The sequence below is a fragment of the Rhea americana genome, unplaced genomic scaffold, assembly GCF_003343005.1.
Source record: "Rhea americana isolate MKP2758 unplaced genomic scaffold, rheAme1 scaffold_257, whole genome shotgun sequence".
Taxonomy (NCBI): domain Eukaryota; kingdom Metazoa; phylum Chordata; class Aves; order Rheiformes; family Rheidae; genus Rhea; species Rhea americana.
The window spans coordinates 570,383-595,578 of NW_028186376.1; the positions used below are offsets into that span (position 1 = coordinate 570,383).

Genomic DNA, 25,196 nt, shown 5'->3' on the forward strand with positions numbered 1-25,196 from the left:
GGACATACTGTCATGGTCACAGTGAAATCTCTGCAAACGCAGGATGATTCCCCATAGCCATCTCCGAGGGGAAGATGGGTCCATGGTGCTCCAAGAGGAACGCCAGCCCTGGATTGGCACAAGGAAAGCCAAAATGCCAGGTTGAGATCCAGGGGCCAAGGTACTGTGTGGCAAGTTTTTTATAGACTAAGAGACAGGCTCAGTGGGCTGATTTCACTTCTCTGAGGCTTGATATGCTCTGGACTCAGGGGCTGGTTTCATCTCTTCCATGCCCTTTAAGCAGGAGGTAGCAGTGTGAAGCCTGTTTTGTCCAGACTCCAATAAGTAACTGACCTTTGAAAAGTTCTTTTTCTTGTATTTATTTAATCCCACTCCAAGCCAAACAGACACGAAGACTGACAGCACCAAAAGTGTCAGAAGGGGATGTGAGATGAAGCTTACAGATCCCTAACCACGCACTTCTCTGCAAACCCTCTCTCCTCTCTGCCCTGAAGCTGCCATTAAACAGCTGTGTTATGGCTTACAGTAAAGTCATTTATGTAAAAATCTCCCACTCTTGTCATTCCTCCACTTCCCTCTCCTTGTTTTGCTGTACCTCTAGGATAGAAAACAATCCTTAAAGGGCTAGAAAGCGTCTGAAAGTCATTTAATGTTCTTTGAACTGTCTAATTTCAGACTGGGATAAAACCAAAGTGAGAGGATTCCAATTTTGGGTTAGCAAGTGCAATATGGGTGTTTCTGGGTCAGCAACTAGGAAAGAAAGATGTACTTCCTCACAAGCAGAAGACATGAGTATGATAAATTACAGTATGATAAATTACCCCTATGTAATTTCTGGAGGAATGTGAGCACCCTCTTATAGAGRCACATATGCATTTCTGCAGGCATAGGGCTGCAAGTAGAGCTTGAGAAATAAAAGCGAAAAATATGCAATTGCTTGTGATACRCAAAATGAAATTTTCTTTTTTTTATTTCAGTAAGAGAACAACAAAATATGAAATTTTGCTGTTATTATAGCTGTGTGTGTTATTTCTTTTTTTTCTTCTTGAAAATAATGTTTGAGGATAAATAGATATCAGCACATGTAAGAGCCCTGCCCTCCCCCTATGTGCAGATGAATTATTTTTTGGTATATGCCATTTTTTTGCCTGAAAATTTAGGAAAAAAAAAAGACAGATTTCTCTTGGATATCCTCTAGGTATATTAATAACTGTCTATATGGGATGTTTTGATGGGTGGTTTAAACCCTYTCCCTGAAGGCTCAGCTCTCAGAGACATTCAGTGGAATAGGGTTTATTCCATGGCATTGGGCTGCTCATGGATTAACTCACATGATACCTCCCTGCATATTTGAGGCACATTATACTGGTTCGCAGCAATATTCCAGCACAAACATCATCTTACACAGGCAACCTCAGGCCCATGCTCTGGGGCTGATGGTGTTGCAGGAGGAAAACAGCTTCAAGCAACTTAGAACTTAATGACAATATGGCAGATTTGAATGGCTCATCTTATAGATTTTTAAAGAAATACTAGCTCTGTTGGCACTGTTGGCAGGAATTCCCACTTAATTTAATTATAGTGGTGTTATTTCTATAGCCATGCCTTCTCTGAGGCATATAAACGGCAGCTGGCAAAGAGCAAGGCCATTCATTTTACTGCTCATAAAACTGCATACTTTCATTTAGGAGACGTCATGGTTTCCCTGATGACTGGTCTGTGGCAGCTAATTATTCCCATGATTGTCTTATCATGCTTCTCGGCATCTCTTCCGTCACGGGAGAGGTAAGCTGTTCTTGTGCCTCTGCTTCCTTTCTCTCCCTGGCTTTCTGTTCATAAAGTCTGCTAGCTAGAAAGCTGGCCTTTTATCTTCCATCCAGAGATTTTATTCCATCCAGGAGAAAAAACAAGATCATGACACAGATCAGACTACAATAAAAAAAGATACTTTTGAGCCTGTTTTCCTGCTAGATGCTTATACAGACTGGTAGAAGTGGATGTTTCTRTCTCAAATAGCCCAGTCCTGCAAAAAGGTAACCACAAATAGACAACCTTGTTAGTCCACCAGCTCACAATGCYGAATGTAAATCTTAAGCAGGATTCATCTCTCCCTCCTGCTTGTACAGGAAGATTTAAAGCTTAGAGAGACTAAAGGAGTCAGACAAGAGGAGGATAGAGCTGAGACTCTTTTGCAGTCCTCTCACAGCTGCAACTGGTGCTTGGCCCAGCTCTGCTCACCCTGTTCCCTGTGCAGACCTACATGCACACACGTACACAYGTAAGGGATCTCTTGACTAGCTAGTCCAGATCAACAGCTGGACCCCAGACTTTTTATCCTGCCCCCAGGCTAGTCTGACTAAAAGTTTGCTAGCTCTAGTTGAACCCTACTGAGGTTTTGAGCCCTCCTTTCAATGGTCCAACAGTCACTGGAGAGTGCTGCTCTATGGTACTGTTAATGTTAACTCTTCCTCAGAGGTTGTGTATTTGAAGGTATTTAATTTATTACTTCTCTTATCTCTTGTCCTAGTTTTTACACTGAATAGCCATTAACCAGATAACCTCACATTCTCACACTTTTATGGTAAAGTAATGACTTTAGTAAGAGGAGGTTCAGATGATTTTGCTATATGATGGTTAAACCTCTATAGGATTTGCTTTTTTGTAAACTTTGCCAAATTGACTCAGTTCTTGCCAATCCTTGCTCAGGATGCTTCTCCTTCAGGGTAAAGTTTTAAATGTTCGTCCACTTTTCCTCTTCTAACCTCCCAGGACTGAGACACACACTGATGGGCTCTTCCATAGCGAGCTCAGCAAGATGCATGACAATGCCTATGTGCAGCAGGTAGTGAAACACCTAGTGGACCTCAAGGAGAGGTAAGGAGGAGCCAAAATCACACTTCCAGGGCAGGGACACCTCCAATGGGAGATGTGACCTCAGCCAAGGGTGATGCCCAGGGGCTGAGCTGCTTCCAGCTCCAGAGCCAGTCCCAGTACTGACCTCATCCAGAGGATGCCCAAGATGAGAGGAGACAGCAGGGGAGGGATACCAGAGCCTCAGGATAGATCCCACATCTCACGGCTGGAGGAACAGCCATTGTGTGGTCTTTCGACCCTTTATTTTCCCTGCTGCAGGTTCCAGAGGCACTCAGAYGGGCTGTTTACCAGTGAATACAGCAAGATGAGAGGAAACGCTCAGGTTCAGAARTTCATCCAAAATCTCATGGGCCGCAAGCGCAGGTAAAACCTCTGCCTCCTGGGAAACGGGGAAGTAACTTGGAGCTGTTTGGCCTTCCAAGGAAGCCCCCACATAGGCTACGGGGAGACAGGTCTCATCTCCAGCGGAAGTGGGTGGCAGTGGTTTGGGAAATGTGAGGCAACAGTAAGAGGGCTGGGGCTTGGTTTCCTCCCACCAGCCTGTGCCCTGAGCTTCTGTGCAATAGCAGAGATGTGCCACCAGCCTGCCCTGCCTGTTACAGTAGGCCATAGACCTTCTTAATACTTCTCAGCATAAGGCAACAATTTCTATTGCATTCAGTGTGACTGAACCTTATCCACAGGAGATGAAACTTCAGATCACTCTGGGGTTTTTCGTTTGCATTTTGGTTTAATTTTTCAGAGAAAGTTGCAGGTGACTTACCCATTTCAAATAAAGCATTTGGAAAAGTGGTGCCATGACAGAACGTGTARGAGCTCTGAGTTTCATAGTCCCCAGCCATGGTTCTTGCTGCCAAATTGGGCATGCTTTAGACAAAAAAATATATATGGCAGACTGGATCTTTCAACCAGCCAAAGATCAAGGTGACTAGCTCCTGCAGAAGCCACATATACAAGCATGGCATCAGCTGTATCATGTGGCTTTCATTATGATAATATTATCCACATTGCCTGGAAAGGTCTCCTTCAGTCCTGGTCCTTCCTTCAAGGTAGAGACATATAGCATATTTATTTCTTCCCATCTGTACAGGGTGCTTTGATATTTTCTGGGACACATACCACTAAGGAAATCCTGGTAGATGCAGCAGACTTTTAATTTCCAGATACTAGAAGGGATAGATCCAAGGGCTGAAAGGCATGTCCATACCAACTAACAAAGTAGTGTGCGAGTGCATATTAAAATCTGTCCCTTTGTCATGAGCCAAGTGGGAAGGAAAAACTTTTTAAAATGCTTTCAATATTTGCAATAGGTCAGAAGACTGCAGTTTCTTTCAAAACTCCTGGGGAAAGTGGAGCTTTCTTAGAGTTCAGCTCTTCAGAATAAGTAAGGCTGATGGTTTCCTGAACTTGAGCTGACTCAGTGAGGGGGTTCCATGACTTACCTTACACATGCTGTGACAAGTGATTTGGGGCATGCAAACAAAAAAGGCACTCAAAGAGCATCTCAGCCTGATTTGGAGAGGACGCTTGTTTCTCTTCCGGCAGGGCTGAGGTGACAGTCAGCAAGTTAACAGAGCATGACCATATGACCATGGAGCAGGCCATTGGCAGGTGAACCTGCCTTCCAGAGCAGTGCTGCTTTAGAGCTGTGGTGGTTACACTCTTCTTCTTCTTTTTTTTTTTTTTTTATATTTTTTCCTTGTCTAAATCAGCTCTCCAGGCCCAGTCAAGGCAGATGTGCTGGGCAGAGAGGAGGAGAACAGCCATGAGGGTCTTTGTTTCATGTGGCTATACCAGAGTTTTCTGAACGCCAGGTAAGTGGGGATCAACTTCTTACCTTGGTACCTCCCCCATTGCCACAGTACTGAAGCCAGAAAAGGACTTATAGTAACTTGTACTTTTTGCCCCAAGTGTAGAAGCCTGATCTAATGCAGCGCTTAAAGTGCCTGTGGGTCCTTGTGCCTGTACCACAGCTGTGGGCATCAGAAGGACTCAGCTGGCATCCGCAAAAATTTCTGCTCTGCTGATTGAACAGTCAGGTTGGACAATTTAGGAAATTGTGTGTATTTGAAGATCCCTTCTGTCTTCTTCCCCACAGCACTGGGGAGGTGCTGTGTCAGGGACTGTCATTCCTGAAATATAGCCCCCTATCAGGCAGTTTTGTATCTACTGAGGCTCTGCCAACAACCACACTCCCAGACTTGCACAACTAGCAAAGAAAACATTGTAATCTAACTACAAGGTGGCATGTGGCTCAATTTCAAATTTTGATTTCCACRCCACTGTTCAAGGTAATCTCTACTCCCATAAACCAGGCACAGCTAACATTCAGTTTTGCCTTTGCTAAAGCAAAGTTGATATTAAGATTTGCAGGTAGGAAGCACCATATAAAAGCTAGCTATGAAAAAGAAATATAACGCAGGAAGGCGAAATAAGATCTTTTTCTAATTGTAAAGTTGTCAGCCTGGACTGAAACAATGATGCATCACATTAGGAAACACGGTCTAACAGTTAAGATAGAAAGCATTTGCTACCCTGTCTTGATTCAGTTATGCTGAATTTCCKTTTCTGTTCTATCATCCTAATTTATCAAGCCATCTATATTACCACATTGATGATTCCATTGTGTTTTTTTTGTTTGTTTGTTTGTTTTTTGTTTAGCACTTAATTTCATCCAGAAGTAGACAGACAGGCTTGTTTTTGAGAATTGAGATACCTTGAGACACTTCCTGAGGGGTGGTAGAGCTCTTCTAGGAGATATTTAAGGTGGGATGTATCTCACCTAACTCTAGCAAGGTATGATTAAGTACCCAGTCTGGGACTGTCCTTGCTCCTGCTCTAGTCAGGAGGAGAAAAAGRGTCCCTTTCTCTTAAACACATCTCTCAGGATGGGCTGTTCTTATATTTGGACATGCCTATCTCTTTCCAGTGACTAATTGCTATCAATTACACCTCACTATTAAGTGACTAAAATTGGGAGAAACAAGCCAGCTCTTAATGCCTGTGGTCCACATTGCCCTAAGAATAAACAGGGATGGTAACACCAACAGCCTTTCCCATGCATTTGAGTTTCTATGGTACCTGGCAACCAGCACCTGTGATCTGGGTCCCTCTGTCATATGTCTGGAGTCACCTCTGGGCTTTTAAGGTGCCCTTATCACCCCTTTCACAGTCCAGTCCCCTGCGAATAACAAACTAATCACCTGTCTTTTTCCCTCCTGACAGCTGCTCAGACAGTGACGCCAGGGAAGCTGCTGAAGTTACCAGTCAGTACATTTGTCCCATCTCCAAGCAGCTGATTGCAGAGATGAAGGAAGTTGCAGACAGTTTTGACCAGAGGTGAAGTGAAAGCCAATACTCTGTCAAAATCAGCCCGAGAGATGGGTTTGCATGTGCATAGCCTTGAAAATAAACAAGGAAGCTACTGAATTTTGCTTAGGGGAAACTCTTGTGATGGGGAAACTCTTGAGATCAGCAAATAATTAACAATAAATTCTGGAAAGCACCCAAAAAACAATGAAACCATGTAGGTAAGCACATATATATATATACACACACGTATATACATATATGTGTGTGTGTGTGTGTGTGTATATATATATATATATATATATATATATTAGTGTGATGGATGTGCGTGGAGTGGATAGAGCCTGAACACAGCACATCACTTCCTCCATGTGTTAGCATCTGGTGCCTGTTTCTGAAGACTAATAAAGATTTGTTAGCTGTGCCATGCTTTAGCTGATTTTTGGGAAACAGTAATGAGGGTAGTACCAAGATTACTAGATTTTGGATGATTAGGAATGCCAGATGGTGGGAAGAAGTATTTTGCCATGCTTCCCCACCAATGCGCAGAGGTATATTGAGGCTACTCAAGGCTCTGSCCACAACTTTGGCGGCTGTGGCTCAGCACTCTGCTGCTGGTGCCAGCAGGTTGGGTTTGAGGTTTGTGTCTTTCGAGAATTTGTCTGTGCAGCTCAGTTGCTGGGAAATGGATAGGCAAGCAGTACCCARATGTGCCCATTATTCGTGTTTATCTGTGCCGGGGTGAAAAAAGGACCACACTCGCCTGTACAAAAAAGTCAGCATCAATGCTTTCRTTTAGCAGAAAGTCAGCCAGGTGCTTGATTTTACTGCAAGGAAATATGAGGGCTACGCAGTAAAGAGAGGCACTGCATATATTGTTCCCCCTCCTTTCTGTCTGCTATTTCTTGACACAGCCCTTTCATAGCCACTAAAGACAAAGCACCACTGAAAGGAGTTTGTTCCCACCATTTAAAGAGGTTTGTACGCTACCTCTTTGGCATGCTGCCTGACATATTCCCTCCCCTAATATAGCAGGAACCTCATCTTTCCTGTAAAACAAATGCATTTCTAAACAAAAGGTATCTTCAGTTGTGAGCACGTGTGCCTGCCAAAAAACTGCTCAATCCATTCTGTATCTCCAGTTTTTCAACATGTATGATGTACCTGATATGATGTACGTGACATCTACAAGGCAATTAGCCCCCCCCCCCAAATGTTCATCTGAGTACCCACTCCCTTACTGTGATGCTGAAATGTTACTCCCGGATCTTGTGGGCCTCGACATGGGCTTTGTGGCCATTATTGTGGCCCATAGGAAATCTTTGTTAGGAAAGAGATCTCTGGGAGTATGTGTGGAGCAAGTCTGGACAGTCTGTATTTTATTAAGCCACTAATGGCCATCCGGATAAAATGTGGTATCTAAGATCTTTTCCAGAGCAATTGGGATTTTAAAAGGAACAGTGAGAATGACTATCACCTTCCTCTTCCTACACAAGAGGTTGTGTTGTACTTCAAAACAACAGTGTCTCTTTGCACAGCAAGTGGCCAAATGTCTTGCCAGATGACACTTATCTTGGAAAAACTTACACAGACTCAGAAACAGGCAGGACAAGATGATGGAGTGACAGGGTTCAGAAAGTTGCTGAGATGCAAATAGCTGGAGCCTGGACAGGGATTCAAGGGAGCATCCGTACAAACAGCTACCAGCTGAAGGGTACCTACCTCACCCTATGGGCTTGGTGGGTGATCCCTGGGCTGTGACTGACCTTGGTCATCATATCTAGATCTGCTCTACTCACCTTGCCTGGATATTTTGGAGGGGCTGGAAATAGCATGATTATCTCAGAAATGATAAATGAGTTACAAAGGAGCTACAGAGGAAAGAGCAGCCAAGACAGGTTAGTCTTCACTGAAACCTTTGCCATTTTCAGAAATAAGAATAAGACATTCAAGGGCTGGCTTTTTAATTTGAAAAAAAAAAAAAAAAGTCCTTTTCAGGACAGCAGATGCTTTTTGCACACTCTTGTCTTTTGGAGGGCACCTGTTGTCCTTTTGGTGGGAAATGCCCCTAGACCTTTCAGACTACCTCCAGGTCTCATCCTCCCATGCCACTTTTAAGATGGGACTGTGACATGCCTCCCCCTCCCCTCTTTTTGCCCTGATAATGAATCTGGTAGCAGATACTCCTGCTACTGGAGATGTGCTGTGCACAGCACACTGCAAGGTAAACAYCAGTGCCTTCTTCCTTTCAAATTCTCCCCAGAAAGGGGCAGCTTTCTGGTGTAAGGAAAGCCCTTCCTCCTGCAAAGACTGCAGTGCACACCTTTCCCCATCCGTGTCGCCGGAGGGAGTGCTGATAGCGTGAGTGCCAGCTGAGAGACAGGAAAAGCCTTGCAGATATCCCAGACTGCAGCACAAAGGCATATTCCTCTGTCAAAGGGCTTGTCACACATGAATGAGTCTCTGTCTCGTAAAGGGAAAGGAGGGATCAGGGGAAGTTATTTTGTCTGCTTTTCTGTGGCCACCTGGTAACAACATGTCCCTTCTCCTTGCCTCTACTTACCTACCTGTGCCCTGTACAATAAAATAAAACAGAAAAAGGGTACTTCTATTTCTTCATTTGTGGATAAGGAAACGAGGCACAAAGGTTAAACAGTTTAAYGCAAGTCCCACCTACAGAAATGATAGCACAGTCAGGCACTAAACTGCACTGGCTGTCAGCTTGGTGTTTTCTGTACACTGCCATCCTTACCTTCTAACCTTTCTTTTTCACCAAAAAAACAGAACCTGTGAGCAAGCACTTACTCACCCAAGGCAGCCTCAGCCTTTTGTCCTCTCCAACCAAAAGCCCCTCTAATAGGATTCATTCTGCACTGGAAAACACTAAAGCATAAATATGAACACTGACCCCCCTTCAGCCCCCCAATCCTGCTCTGCTTGTCCATCTCTGGGAACAAAACATTGGAACTAGAAGAGAGAAATCAGAGGTCATGGGCTGGAGAACAAAACATATACAGGAAAAGGAAGGCCATGCAGGCAAAGCCTGGGTAAAAAAAGTAAGGTATTGGGGAGGGGGTTTATTAACATCACTATTGCTTATTTCAGGAAATGGTCTCACAACATGGACTGTACCCCTGGTGTATCAGAAACATAAACTTGCCCATTTTTCCCCTGGTGGGAGAGGCTGGAGTATAGAGGCAGCTTCCCAAGTGTCAATCCTCATTCTTCTTCATGCTCATCTCAGGGACTTGGCTCTGAGCTCTGAAATGCTCCACATATTTCCTCAGTCCTAGAGAGAGTTAAAGATCAGAAGGACCCAGGAGTAAAACAGAAAATGTAACTTACTCCTTATCACACTCTGTGACCACTAAGTATCTTTAGATAAATCATCCAATCGGGCAAGGAGGCAAAGGTTGAACTGCAGCAATTTGCTCGGAAGAGCCAATGCTTTTTGCCTCTCTGAAGCTGTGAATGCACAACAAGATACTAGGAGCAACAGCAAGACAAGAAGATCAGCTTAGTCAGAAACAAGAGTTTCTATAACCACCTGCAACTCACCATGGCTGTTTCTCACCTGTTCCTCACTTCTGTGCTCTTTTTGCTGCCTTCCATAACACACATTTCAGCCCAGAAAGAAGGTAAGTTGTTGCAGGAGGCTCATGGCCACAGAAGAATAACCCTCACATCAGCAAATTGCACTTTTAAAGCTGATGGATGGCTTTTTCACATCCTTCCTCCAAGACTGCTTCATTCAAGGACTTTTATCTCCAGTGGTAACTACAGGGATCTCAGGTGCGACCCAGCTCTGTTGTGGCATGAATCCCTGGACAATTTTGGTCTCACTAGCATGTTTTTCCAGGATGTTCTGTGGATAACCAGAAACCAAGCGTCTACGAAAATAACCCTCCTGGCTATGTAGTGGCCACTGTCTCTTTGGAACAAGGCTTCACCATAAGGGTTGATCCTTCCTCCCCTGATGCCAGTTATTTCACCATACAGGGGTCCCAGCTGCAGCTGACAAGAAGTGTGGACTTTGAGGTAAGTTTTTAGCTGGCAAGCTGTAAGGGTGGGATGGAGAATTCTGGGATAAAGCAGGTTTCAACCTTGGCTCTTGGACTTACGGGGGTTCATGGCCCATTAGTAAAAGATACAGGAAATAACTGTGAAAAATAAACCAATTGCTGTTGGGTTAAGTCTACTGCCAAAGAAATCTGCCCCTCTGCGGAGAGAAGATCAGGAGGAGGGGGATGCATGGTACGCATGCTGTCCCCTTCCTTCCGTGACTCTGTAGGACTCAGAGCAAGAGGGAGGTTTTAAAACAAAATTGTGACAACTATGATGTTCACAGTTCTCCAGGACTCCGGTAAAATGGTCCCTTTTTGCCTGTACAAAACACAGCCCTGAGCGGTGAGGTGATCTTGGGTGGACTATAACAGCAGTATAAAAGATTAGTGTGTTAGTTAGGTTGCTGCTATATTATTTTACCTTCCCGGACAGCTCTGTACACAGTGAAGGGTCTCCTTAAGCTGCCTTTCTCCTGATTCAAAAACTACACTTGAGCAAAAAATGGCAGATATAGTCAGGCCCTATAGGCAGCACTGTACTTGCTGCATGGTACATTTCTGTTTTATTCAGTTTCAAAAGARGTATCTGTGTGAACTTGCTTAAACCGGGAGGAAATGGCCGATGAGCTCTGCTGCCATGTCACGGGAATTACAGGAAGCAAAGCCGAAGTGTTGCTCCGCTTTGAATCCAGTGGAAATGAGATCTCAGTACTGCTGCATGACTGTAAAGGAAAGAAAGAAAGAGAGYTGCCTGAAAACAAGCAAGAGCCCTGGCAGCAGCTCTGATTTAGCAATGCATTTATGTGCTTCATTTACCACAGAAAGTGTCTGGGCATTTTGGCTTATTTCCAAAATGGCTGAGTTTTTGTTTTTGCATACAGGAAGACACCTTGCTGTTAGTCTATCTGCTTTGCACCGATGCTGCTGGGCAGGTGAGTACTCTTCTAAACACTCAGCTCTATTAAAAGGTACTGCAGAAGAGCACATACCTCCCTCCACTCTTCTTCATCCACTGCATGCTATGAAGAGCCATCTCTTTTTTGCAGGCATATAAACCCCTCTCATGGTTAAAGCAAAAGCAGCTGAGGGACTGAGAATGGAGAGGAGGTGGGAGAAAACCCATCAAATGCCCCCACCATGGTGGGCTGGCTATGATCCCAGCCCCCATGCAGCCCCCATCCAGCTGTGCTCCTCACATCGTCTTCTCCATTCACATCTACAAGTCAGGGTCAGCCCCTAACGGTCCTAGCCTGTGTCAGTAATTTTCTGCCTCTACTCTCTCCTCAGAGYAATTCCTTGGAAATTATTGTGATCATTGTCAATGAGAATGATAACAGCCCAGTTTTTAAGCAAACAAATCTCACCCAAATAGTTCCCGAGGTAAGCATTTTATGGAAGCGAAGAAGGCACTGGGTTACCCACTGCTGTGGGACTAGAGAAGAGTTGCTGGGGGAAGTCTTCAGCCCATTTCACAGAAAGAATAACTGCGGCAACTTTGTATTTCAGGACACAAAAGTGAATGCCACAGTTATACCTCGCGAAGATCTAAGTGCTACTGATGCTGACCTTGACACTATATATTACGAACTTAAAACAAGTGTTCCCGTGAGTACCTTTGTTCTTTGAGAGAAAAGAGGTAGCTCTGGAGAAGTCTTTGTGTTTCATTCAGACAAGTCCCAAAATGAGACTTAGGTGACTGTGCTATGTTTAGTTCACTGATAGCTTCTGGAAAAAGTAAGACTTTTCCAGAATGGTAAAACAAAAATCAAGCATTGGTCTGGCTAGCAGAGAACAATTGACATTTGCAAGTATTGAATTCTTCCACTGCTCACATTATTATTACAGTGTACAGGGGTATTTGAAGTCACATGCCCTAGGGAAGTCCTGTTGGGATGGTCTGTAAATGTAGCAGGAGAGACTTTTGCACCTACAGAGTTCAGAATTGCCCTGAATTGGGTAGAGGATGAAGGGATTATTCTCCTGCTTGCAGCACTGTCTAGGCAGAGTGGAGATAACATGTTTCGCCCAAGATCACACAAAAAGTCTTTCACAAAGCCAGGGACAGACCCTACTTTCCCCAGGTCTCAGTTTAGTGCCTTAGTTATCTCAGTCTTGAGGGATTTGCTTGATAAAGCAGGAAATGAATTGTGCACACAGTCAAACTTAYGTCAACCTCGACTGCAAATCTGTAAGACCCTGCTAGGAACTAAAAAAAGAAAAGAAAAAGAGAGAAAGCAAGAAACTGAAGTGAAAAAAGATAGCATATATTTACATTTTTTAAGGAGCACTATGCAGTGAGCAGGCAGTGTCTGACACTCTGCCTCTGTTACACTTGTGTAACCCCAGGGATTTTAAACGATACGAACAGCAACTGCCAGGTTTTCAATTTTAGCCCTGGAACCAGATTTTGTACTCACAATGGTGAAAATTCAGAGGAACAATAGTCAAGACACAAGGGTGATGAAGAACCAAAATACAACTACTGCTGTTCCAAGTTTGGCCTTATAGTTGTTTCCAAAGTCCAGCTGTGCTAGGCTTAAGCAAATGATCTTGCCAGTTTTCAGAGGCTGTGGAGTCTTCATCATTTTTTGTTCATGGATGTGAGATCACTTGGCTGTCATGGAYCCAAAATCAAGAATTATTGGCAGCCTGTTGAGTGTAAGAAATGAGAAAGATTTCCTCCAGTACCTGCTGAGCAGGTAGGCAGGCAAAACAGGGGATCTTGGAGAACAAAACTCATGGGGACATGAATGAGGTTTTCTGACAAGCCAGGCAATTCCGGTGTATGATACCAAAGGATTAAATAGCTCCCACATTCCTATCCATCCCCCACCCCCATAGCTCCCCAGGTTTGAATGTCTGGTTGGGATGTCAAATTCAGCAATGAATAGTGTTTCAGAGCATATGTCTGATCAAATCTGCTAGTCAGGCTTTTCCTTTTCTTTTTTTTTTCCAGGACACAGATGGTTATTTTGCCATAAAAGGTGTTAATAACCCAGAAATTTATTTGCAAAAAGCACTGGACTATGAGAAAATCAAATTCACAACTTTGCTCTTGTATGCAAGGGTAAGTTCTTTAGGAGGAGCAAAATGCCTTGTTTGCCACAGCCACTCTTAGCTTGAAGGTAAGTCTGAGGGGCAGATTATTGGGATGGCAGGAGAGAAGGTGGATGCTGGGGGCAATGAAATCATTCCTCCCTGCTGAATCATGCAGTGACTGCACCCAGCCTTGTACTTGATCCACTTCTGTTGACAGAGAGCAAGACAATTTGCTACTTTAGCTAATTTCACAAAAACTGCTAAACCTTAGAGAGAATTGAGTTACTGAGCTGGACCACTGGCCTTTTGCAGATGGATTCCACTTGTAACAATAAAACTTGGGTCTAATGAGTACTTTTTTGCTTTTGGGTACAGGACAGGCCAGTGAACAGCACCACTACCACTCACACTGCTACTGCAACAATAAGCATATTTATTGAACAAGCTGACACCAAACCACCGTGGTTTCTACCCTGCACCTTCACTAACATGGACAATAACATTTGCATCAGCAGCCCCTACACTGGTAGGGTCAACATCTCCGAGAAATCGGTAAGCAGGAGCAATCAAACAGTCTCTCTGAGATTCCTCTTCCTGGTAGGCAGTGCCTACTGATTTCCATGGGCTTGTGCTGGTCTCTAGTTATAAAAGCAGATGACTCAGAATGACGATGAACCCTCATCACCCTGGAAGCTGGGGTTCCTCCCCAGAGCAGCACTCTTTGTCCTTGATCCTGCAACATGCCATAGAGGGCAGTGCTGGAAAAATGCTAGCATTTGGTRTTCTGGAATTGAATCTAATGGTTTGCCTTGTGACTGCAGACTGCACCACTTACCCTGGAGCCTGGGCCCATCTATGCTATCGATCCTGACTACACTTTAAATGAAAAAATAGTGTACAGCATTGTTGGTGGTGAGTAGAAGTGGTCACTTTCCCCAGACTGCATTGCTTAAATGTTCCCTACATTACCTACTAAAAGGAGATACTCTCAGTGGCAGTCAAGTCCAGGGGTAGGGAATTTGCCCCTCTGTTTCTGTCACAGATATGTAATTAGATCCACAGAAAATTACGGATTAATTGGAAGAGACAGACTTTGCAGAGAGGAAGAAAAGAGAATTATATTCCCAGAGGCTGAGGACCATAAACTCTGTTGCAAAAGGACCTTATTCTTTCTGGATTGAGACATACTTTATTTCTAAGCTTTAAACTTACTTTTGCCAGACTCCTGCTTTCATTCAGTTTTTGAGCTGAACCAGAAATTCTCCACATCATCAGCATAATTTTCATTCATTGCCATGAATTATGTTCTTATTCCCCTGCACAGTGCCACTGTCTGATCTACCCTATTCTAGCCTTGATTTCAAAAAGATGACCTGATTGCRCAGTCATTGACTCTTTTTTTTATTTATTTATTTTTTCCAAACAGCAGTGGTCTTTTTGATTAACTATTAAGGCAAAGACAGATCATAGCTGTTGAGTAGAGGGATCATTTGTTCATCTTCCTTTACTTCTTCCATACAGCACCACACCTGTGAAGATCCGCATGGCAATAAAGACATTAAAGAGCCTTAAAATCCACTACCATTTTGGACATAGTGTGTTCCCATCCCCCACAGTTAATAAAGAACCCCTGACTGAGGGTCCTTGTCTAAATGCAGCCTGTAACACCTCAGAGTGAGGAAGGTAACCAAAYATTGTGCACATATTTCAATGTATATTCAACATAGGAAAAATGGTTTTGTGATTCAGATGTGTTGGCGATGTAGAAAACTGATTTCTACCCCTATACCAATACAAGAAGGTTTTTGTGTCTAGGCTCTTTTTGTGGACCAGAGAAAAATAAGCATTTCCAGGGCTGAATTCAGTTCATCTTGAAGTTAGTGTCAACAAAGAGCTAGATAAATGATGTGCTAAAATGCTCTCTTCTCTTTACTGGCTAAAGAGAGTCTAGGTAGCTAGCTGAGGTAGAGCTGTCTGACCTCTAAATGTCTAGAGTATGTTAGATGAATCCCTGYCTGATATTTCTACATAACTTGTTTCTCTGTCTTTAAAATAGGAATAAGCTTTCCCTTGCGTTTCCTGTACTGCAGGGTTAGGGTTTGGGTTGGCAATAATCTTAGGAAACTGGAGACCTTGGGTCCTCAAATTGCACCAGAGTCCTGCTCAGCCCGGAGGTCAAGGATGATGGCATGGAGCCAAGGCTTAATATGCTCTGAAATCTTTGCTGTCCAGTTTTTGAGGTGGGGTCTGGCATTTCTGTGATGAATGAAGAAACTAGGAGAAATTTAGTACCATGGGGCTCTGGGGTCCACTGAAGACCAAGGCGGCTAGAGCTCTAGCTGAAGACKTTGACCTAGTGTTTGTTACTGGATGGCTCTAGGCCTTTGGTAGAATTCAAGCTGGTTGTATCTGGGTCTATGCGCTGAAAATGCAAAGCTTTTCTCTCTTTCCTCATGTAGTCAGATTTACATGCCTTCTCATTGCTTTCCTTTTGCTGAGCCCCCTTGAAACCATGGCTAGCACCTCCAGCTCCTGAAACAGCCAGCTAGGCAAGCATAACAGCATCATGCTCTGGTGATGTTGTCATCATCTCCAACGTGTGAAACAAGTGAGTTACAGGAGTTGCAGGCTGCTTTATCAAGGCATTACATCATTAAATAGTCTTTCTGGTTTTTTTAGGGGATACAGATAAAGTGTTCTCAGTGGATGCAGATACAGGGAATCTAACTATGAATAAAGCAGCAACTTCCCCAGACCCGTTCCTATTGCAAGTCATGGTAAGTCTGATGACATTGCATATGACAAGTCAGCAAAGCTGGCTTCCTAGGAAGCAGCAGTCTAACTGTGACAGGAGTTAATTACATTAATAATTAAGACTAACTTGATTGCACCCTTTCTTTTGGAAGGATCCAGTATTTGACCTGTGTCTTATACCAATTTACATGCAAAGCTCCTGCAGGTGTCAAGAGGCATTTTCACTTATGTATGGGCTGCACCATTAAATCAGGTTAATTCACAAGGGACATCCTGATGGGTTGAAAGTATTGGGAAGCATAACTGAAAGCCTTTCAGTAGGCATGACTGGAGGTTCTCTTTGAGCTCAAGAGGATACAAGGAATTGAAAACTATTCCTTGCACATATTTATCCTTCAGCATCTGAACTCTCAAGCTGTAACTGAACTGACCAAAACCCCAGTGAAGATGATCAGACTCTACCTGCTAGTGCTGGAATCCCGCTACTTTACACTAGAGCATGGCAATGTGTCCAGAGGTGGCCCTTATGGAGGATCACATCTAGATTTTATGGCTAGACTAAGATCATGTGGAGGATCAACAGGAGAAACAGGGCTAAATCACAAGAACTCTGAACCACCAGGCCTCCCGTGATAGGCTGACCCAAAGCTCAATGAGATTGAAGGGAAGAACAGCATAAATTTGCAACAGGGTTTGGATCAAGCCTATCCTTTTATATCTCATCACTWGCAGGAAAAAGAATAGCATCTCTCTCTCTCTTTCTCTCCAGGCCTCCCAAGTCAACAACATACAGAAATACTCCATAGTTAGTGTAGAGATTAAGGTCATCAATAAAAGTGACTATGCACCATACTTCTTGAACAAGATCTACAGAGGGAGAATATCTGTTGGTCTAACCCCAGGAAGCTTTGTCCTAGAAGCTGATGTTCCTTCCAGACCTTTGATGATAACAGCAGCTGATGACGATTTCACTGATGTAAGGAAATGAAAATGTCCTGAATTCTCCCTGACTACTTCAAGGTTAAAGCAGGATTGGCAAACATGATGAATGAGTTTGGGGGGAGGTAGACACACACTTTCCTCTCGTGTCCCTTTCTGTATTCCCCTGGGATTATAATATGGTATAATGACAGAGTGTAATCTAGAGACAGTGCTGGACTCATCTCTTGCAGGAGCCTGTCCTCCCCGGACCTATGTAGGTGAGCAGATCTACTGCAGAACAGCATACTGAGTAAACCGAGGGCTAGCAAATATTGTGAATGAATCCAGATTTGAGTTAGGGCCAGGAGAGGTGGTCCTGAGAAGAGTTCAGGGACACAGGAGAGTTATTTGTGGACTGACATAGGAGAAAGAGCATGTCCAGAAACAGCAGACTAGTAAGGACCTGCAGTCTGGGCTGAAAATTATTGGCCTTCCTTTAAGGATTCATTTTGAGGGCAACATTCTTGTACAAAATACTGGAAGGAGGAAAGGAGAAGAGATTTGCTAAGGAACCATGACGCTATTTTTTCTTTTTTTCTTTTTTATACTCCATAAAGAAAAAAGACTGTCAGTTTTACTGATGGCAGGGTTTCTGCAACAAGATTTGGCACCTAGTAGGGGAATAATAGCAAAAAGACAAAGCAAAAAAATGTGCAGCCATCAGTGCAAGATTATTCTGCATGTACATCTCACTTTGGCACTGTATTAAAGGTAGACCCGATGAAATTTGCCTGGTCCCTTGCAAAGATGTATTTTGCTAGGGCAAACATTAAAGACTCAAGGCAGCTGGGTAAGATCTGAGATTTCTCTAGAGGCAACACTTTTAGTATACATTCTTGAACAGGGTGGCCATATCTGAGTTCAACCTTTCCTGCTTCCCCTGCCCAGATTTATTTATTGCATTATGCACCTACACATACTTCAGACACATTTATACAAGCTCAGCCAACGGGCTGTTACAAAGACGCATATGAATCACAGTCAGTGTGGTTTACTCATTCACTCATCTGACTTTTCAGAAAGTCAACCCAAACATTGAGTATCGCATAAAAAACAGCACTGATTTCATCGCAACCAAAGATGGACTCATCCTGACAAACGTGATGCTACAATTACCAGGGACTGTAACTATGGAGGTAGGAGAACTTTCTTCATAATCTTACCAGGGCGGTGGAAGGATGTTGGAGTTTCTAATAGAGAAGCACCAAGGGTGGAATTGCATTAGCTGAGGGACATAATGAAGAGACAGTCCTTGCACCAACCATTTGCATCATAAATGTATAGGGTTGGAGGGAGATGAAGTGATGGTAAAATTATCCTGTATGACACAGGCTATTGTTTGGTGCTAGCTGTAAAATTGTTTGTCCTCTACTCTTGTAGAAAATACCATTGCAGATCAGCAAAAGGTCATTTGGGGAGATTTTAGGAGTCTCTCTTCCCATATTTAATCAGAAAAAAAATCCAGAAAATATAAAATCTAATTCACACACCCATATCTCCACCTGAAAAGAGAAATCTCTTGGAATCTTTTCCCCCCACTCATACTAAGAGACATCACAAACTTCATTGAACAGAGCAGGGGCAGCTCAGGATTTTTGTGTGTGGTGATGGGGAGAAGGGTCTGAGACGATGGAAATTCAGGACTGACTTTCTCAAATGGACCTGTGCCAAGTTAAATAGTTGGTGCCTTGCCCTTGGTGTTATGTTCCTGGGAGTAGCTGTATTCAACAGCTCAGAGCTCCCTTATAAGACGTGCCAAACAGCAAGCTCTTAGTAGCTGTGCACTCCTACTGTTGCTACCTGCGTGCCAACTCCTGGGCAGATACCTAAACCAACTTGACCATAACATTAATTTAGCTACACTGGCACAGAGCTCCTTGCAGGGCAGAGAGAGGTGACAGCCCCACACTGCTGTCTGCCACACACTACCTCACCATGTGCACACAGCATTGCAAACCTGCTGCAAAGCAGTACACAGGGGTCACAAAGGATGCATCCAGTTCCGGACCAGGATGTGCCCTCCAGAGAACTGTTCTCCTTCCTTGCTGATCAGATATAGTCAAGAATATGGATCAGACACTGTGTCCCCAAAGGGCACACCATGTCCCTGGGGGAGAGCTGGAGATCTAGGGAGTCCCTACACTGTCTTATTCCCATGTTCACACAGGCTCTTGGAAAAGATATGGTGAGCCTGCAGGAGGCGAGCACTGTGATCATGGTGGAGGTCATCCCTGCCACAGGTAGGCTGGGTATCTCTTTGTTCTCTCTTTCATGGAGGTGACTAGGCAGTCTTTCCCACTTCTGTGGGCAAGCTGGCAATGACAGGTCACCCACAGCAGTCTGTGGGCCTGGCATGAAGTCAGCCCCTATGCCTACAGGAGATTCTAGGGTGTCTATGACAGACCAAGCACTCAAAGACATCCTCATGATGTGGTTACCACATGCCTCAAACAGCCTCCTCAGATTTTAAATAGTGCCATGCATTATAGTGTCTTTTCTTTTCAATCTAAATCTAAGCCTGGGGTTACTTAAAGTTGTGCTTTGTGGGCCAAAACTAAGATAGAAAGTCTTATCATGGCAAAGGAGGCTTACTGTAATATTTGGAGGGCTGCAGCAGTGTTTGGTGCTAAGGAATGTGCATGTAATGTGTTGGAGGGCACCTTGCTGATTATCTTAATATCCAAGGAGAAATTAGAGTCCTTTTWAAAATACTCACCTCCTGGAAGTGGTAACTGTACACTGGCCTCTGGCTTCTGGGACATCAGTGCTGGCACGAGTCCAATTTGATCTCCACATGAGTCTTTCCCTCAAGTTGAACTAGCTTTAACAGAAGCATCATGTACTGCACAGCACAGGACTAGTTAAGGATGGTGGAGTTTTGCATCAGTGCAGTGGGCTGCAGCTCCCTATGAGACATGATTAAGAAGCAAGAATTCAGTGACTTTCCAATTCCTCACCAACATATTAATGATAAGCCAAGGGAGCAGTCAAACGCGGAGGGAATTCTCAAAGTTCATTGTTATAGCTAGGTCAGCAGAAGAAATGTTTCATTGATCATTAAACTTTAAAGAGATGAATTTACAGCACAAAATGAAACTGGAAAACTTAGAAATAAAGAATGCCACTGACAACAGCAAGCAAAGCCGATGAACTCCAAGGAAGTTACTGCCTTTCAGCTATAGTATTGATCTCCATACAGATATTTTTGTATTGATCAGTTGCAGAAAGCATAACCTACTCTTTGAGGAAGCTGGTATATACTGCTACAGCTACAAAAAGCAGAAAAGGGTTTTTTTCTCGTCCTGTGGACCTTGTAATATTTTTTCTTCTACCAATGAAGCCAAGAAATTTCTTTGTGGGCAGCTAGGTGTTGCCTGGAAATGAAAGACCCTCGATTTTGTTGAGATCAGGAGATGTTGAGTGCTTCCTGGCTCCTGTCTGAGCACTGCCCTTCTCCCACAACCAGGGAGTGCCTGCTGTTGCCCCATCAGTTGCTTCTGTTGGAGCCGCTCCACCTGGTCTCTTGGAATAAATACAGGAGCTCTGTGATGCCTTGTCTGCRCCTGGAAAGGAAAAGCACTTTCCATCTGTCCCAAAAGGGCCTGCCAGTTTCAGTTAGGGGACAGGAATCAGTCTCTAGAAAGAAAWWACRAAARWAAAWACMAMAAMAAAAAAAACAAAMAAACAAAAAAAAAAAAAACAAAAACAAAAAAAACAAACAAACAAAAAAAAAATCCCTTCTGACGAACACCATCATGATGTAACCCTTTTCTTTCGCAGTTTGCATCTGTTTGGCCCTAAGGATCACTGCTATTATCTTTGCTTTTATCAGCATAACAGAGATATATTACTGCACTCTCACCTATTAATACATAAGGAAGTCAGACCTGCCTTGGCTGTTCATATGGACACCAGTGTCAATTCCTCTCCTCCCAAGGAGCACAGTACTGTTATTTTTCTATTTCTTTCCCTATTTTAGTTTGAGCATCAGTGCACACACACATACACACAGACATACCTTGTTTTTGCATGTCTTGCAACGGATGAGGCAGAAACAGACAAGGATCCACCCAGCTCTACCTCCTGTATGACCTGCTTGCTTAATACAGTTGAGTATTTATTCATTTAGTTAAATCGCAAAGTCAAGAACGCAGGTGTGATGGAGTAAAATTCATTGCCCTACTAAAGGGCATATTTCCATATGGTTCTATAAGTAACTTAGTAGAAGTTAAAATATTCTTTGAGTGAAGACCTAAGGAAAAAATCCTCTGCTTTCAGGACAGCAAACAGAAGACCTTCTGTGGCATTAAATTTGTCACTGTTACACTCTGCAGCATTAGATGGTTCTTTGCCCTTCAGAAATTGATTGACACTTTCTCCCACAAGGACRTGCTGTGTTAAAATGCTAACTGGCATTTTCAGACTTCATAACACCGGTTTGTTTTTCTTGTAGCTGAACTCTCCACTGATAAGAGATACACAGCACAGGATATGGGTGCCTTAGGCGGTACCTTAGCGGCACTGCTATTAATTGCCTTAGTCTTCCTTGGATTTATGATATACAAACAGTATGGAAAACCAGTCAAATATCTGGTAAGAAAAAACGTAAGTAAGTGCTTTGTTTGTACCTGACTCACTTTAAGACTTTCTTAGAGGTAAGAAGTGAGGTCTGAGGAGGGTTAAAGTATGGATGGGCCCTCCAAATGCTATATACATTTATGCAACGGTGATGAATCATATCTGAGCCAATGCTGGCAAAGGCGGCATCAACATGGTATTGTTCGGTATTGTTCTCTTCTGTTCTCTGACACTGGAGCCATGTGGTAGATGACAAGCAGACATGGTAAGGAGAGAATCATGCCTCCATGGAGCACAAAATCTAAGACAAACGTGACAGGTATCAGAGGYGGTCTCTGAAAATCCAGTGTCTGTGCTGTAAACAACCGCTCATCCCCTCTTTATAGACAATGGAGTGAAAGCACTCTTCATATCCTATCCTAAAACCTAAACTTTTGGTCTTATAAGGTGATTTGTCATGTTTAATTTGACACATATACGATACAGTTGTATCCACCTGAGCTATTCAGCCTTGACTCCCTGGAGTCCATGGTGATCTGGTCATTTTGAAGCCCAGAGCATGATTCATCTGAGCAGATGTTTGCCTCTGCACTAGGATGCAACTATGCAGGGCCTAGTCTCCACTGATAATGATCTTAAATAACGGCTATAYCTCAGATGAGTGTGTATGAATTAGTAGAAGTTGCTAGTGCTCAAGTCTCCTGCAAAACAGAAGCGCAGTCAATAAAAACTAGATTTTCTGGGTAGCCTAATCTTTCCCAAACCTCAATTAGCTCTGAACTGCAAAAGAAGCGGAAGCTTTTTGAACAGGAGCACTGTGTTTGACTGAGCTTCTGTGAAGCTGTAAGGAGTATGCCTTGGAGGAAGGAGCACTAGAATTGCAAATTATGGGAAAAAACTCCTTATGGGGATCCCTCCCAGGGACTGTCTGCCCTCCAGTGCAAACCTGCATCTCAAGCAGTTAGCACAAACTTCTCTAATGGAAAATATTGGCCAAGTCATAGTTATAGTAGGAAAAAATGAGTACCAGCAAACRCTCTTGAACATCTAAAATGCAGGAACTGTTCCACTAGACATACATAGGTAGTAACAATGCTTCCATCACCAGTTGTCCCAATAATTCTCCGTGCTGTCTGCACTTTAGAGTGGTTTTGAAATTGATTTTCTCCTGAAGAACAGAGAATAGTAGGACCATAGCAGAGAAGCCGTTAAGTTTATTTGCTGGACTCCCTAAATTTATCTCACCCTCATCTACCTGCAAGGAAAGAACAGTATTGTTCAAGGTTGAGGAGGAGGAGTTGTTAGATTTTTCATTTTCATTATAGAAAGAGAGGACATTTAAAAAATACACAAGGAAAAGTTAAAGTTACTGACAGAAAGAAAATCTGTTCTGGGCCTTGTAAGCAGCATGGTCYTCACTTGGCACAAGTGAATGCATCTTCACCAACATCAACAGGGCCTTGCTGGTATACATTAGACAAAGACCAGCCCAGCCACTTCAGCTGCCCTTGTTTTTTTTCCCCCATTTCTTTTCCTTTTACTACAATCACAAGGTGTCTCTCCTTCTGCAGTTCTCCAAAAAACAYACTGATGATTACCAGAACCAAGCTTACAAGGAAGATGAACACCCAGATRTGAGTGCCAAACAACATGAGATGGTAGAAAATGGCAGTGTCCGGTTGATGACATCTGTGCTAGAGCAGCCATCACTTCCCTCACCCTCTTCCAAGACAGGAGAAAYTGATGGCCTCCCAATGGCTTCCACAGCTTCCACCACCATCTTYGACCAGGAGAAGAACAAGGAGGAAGGGGAAGAAGACAGCAACCACGAGAAAGAGRTAAAGTCTATCCTCAGGACAGACAGGCATCTGGAGGACAATGGCTACAAAGCTGTGTGGTTTAAGACTGATGTGGATCCAGATGCTGGAGATGGGGTTGAAGTGATTGAGGACAACGCAGCAGCAGATGATGATGAGGGCAGTGACCAAGACCTGGAGGAAAATGAGGAAGAGGAAGAAGATTATAATGAGGATGGTTACCATGGAGGGATGGGGGTGACCTTTGCCATGGASAGCCAAACTCCCCCAGATGTGGAAGCGAAAGTCAACATGTCTAGCAAGGCCGTATCAACAGAAGATGGCAGTAAGCTTTTATAATGGAAATAATCCTGCATCCCTCCCCAAAAAACATGGAATAATCTCAGTCATTTTGCCAAAGTGGAGCCAACCTCTCTGCTCAGGAGAAAAACTGGTCTGCAAGAGGACAGTGGCACCTGCCCTGCTTGTCTTGATGCAGAGACTAAAGTCGGAACAGGTTACAACTAACTCAAACTTCTAGTGATACCTTGAAATGTCACCTAAGACTTTTAGGGTGGGAGGACACATTTCTAATATATTCACTCTCCTGCCTATTGCCATTTGGATCCTCCTTTCATTGCATTTCCAAAACTGGCTCCAGATACAGCAGAGACATACCYGAAATGACTTCAAAGCAGTTAGCTCAGCTCCTAATTGCAGTTTATTCATGGCAACCCAGTATTCATCTGTTCTTGGTGGGTGAATTAACCAGCACTGACTTCTCAGCCGCTCCTTTTAGGGTGTTACAGGTTGAAGCCAGCTGCTGGGGCTAAAAGCAGCACAGGTCGCCCTGGCCTTGCAGTTGCTCATAGTACTGCATCCAGGAGCTTCCATGCCTGGGCTTTGCTCTCAGACATGCCAGAGGCCATGATCCCAGCACGAGTGGCTCACGTAGCAGCTGATAGGAGCAGAAGCTGCAGGAGCGCTGCCCCCGGTCCCCAATCCTGCCACTGGCTTGATATTTACATGCTCAGGATGTTAAAGAATATTGTACTGAAGCTGTATAGAGTTAGTTGCTTAGTATAACTTGTTTTAGTATTAGTACCTAAAGTTGCTGAAGCCTTCGGCCTAGGCTGTGAACTTTCTTAAGCAAAAGAAGGCCCTACAGCTAGTTCAAGATGGAAAGGGACTGTAGAGAGAAATAAGCAGTCTAGTACTAATGAGCACGAGCAGAGAGATGGACTTTAATCACATAGGACAGAGAACACAGGACACAGGAGAAAGAAACAAAGGAATCACAAGACTGATTCTAGAGGACAAGATRAGGAAGTAGAAGAGCCAGACAACTATGCCAGAAAGAAGTAGCCACAAAGACTGTTTCTGGGAGCCATCAAGAGACTAAAGAGCCATTGACAACTGTGCAGTAGTTGTACAGAAGTAAGAAAGTAAATAAGTACTTTATAGGAAGTAAAGAATATACCTGGAAACTGCAGAACCAGTTCTCAGTTCCACTGTGAACTAGAAGACCCCAAACTCTATTACTATAGGTTTCAAACTATTTCAAACTGTCACATGAAGGGTGAGAGAGGATTTAGATTGTAAGGGTATAATTGCACAGAAATTTCTTTGTGTGTAAGCACTTACTTACTTASGTTTTTTCTTGAGTCTCTCTTTGGAGGCACCCACCTCAAGCTGTAATTACTGCACATGTGCCATTAAAACTTATTTCACTTTAATTCGGTGTTGAACTTCTGTCAGGGGTCGAACCCTGTCATGGTGGGTGAAGAGCCTAACTTTCCAT

At 43.6% G+C, this 25,196-nt stretch overlaps 2 protein-coding genes across 2 annotated transcripts; both read left to right on the forward strand.

Annotated features, from left to right (window-relative positions):
* The first annotated feature begins 1,696 nt into the window (after nucleotides 1–1,696).
* SCT (secretin) lies at nucleotides 1,697–6,217 on the forward strand. The gene is made up of 5 exons (XM_085307394.1): nucleotides 1,697–1,785; nucleotides 2,770–2,874; nucleotides 3,133–3,237; nucleotides 4,587–4,688; nucleotides 6,100–6,217. Exons 1-5 carry the CDS (start codon nucleotides 1,697–1,699, stop codon nucleotides 6,215–6,217), a joined length of 519 nt encoding a protein of 172 aa, XP_085163520.1.
* A 3,525-nt stretch (nucleotides 6,218–9,742) lies between these two features.
* CDHR5 (cadherin related family member 5) lies at nucleotides 9,743–23,755 on the forward strand. The gene is made up of 14 exons (XM_085307395.1): nucleotides 9,743–9,821; nucleotides 10,043–10,221; nucleotides 11,129–11,179; nucleotides 11,535–11,627; nucleotides 11,754–11,852; nucleotides 13,204–13,314; nucleotides 13,662–13,838; nucleotides 14,108–14,198; nucleotides 15,966–16,063; nucleotides 16,810–17,016; nucleotides 18,041–18,157; nucleotides 19,189–19,261; nucleotides 21,475–21,626; nucleotides 23,171–23,755. The coding sequence occupies exons 1-14, from the start codon at nucleotides 9,743–9,745 to the stop codon at nucleotides 23,753–23,755; spliced, it is 2,112 nt and encodes a 703-aa protein (XP_085163521.1).
* The last annotated feature ends 1,441 nt before the right edge of the window (nucleotides 23,756–25,196 follow it).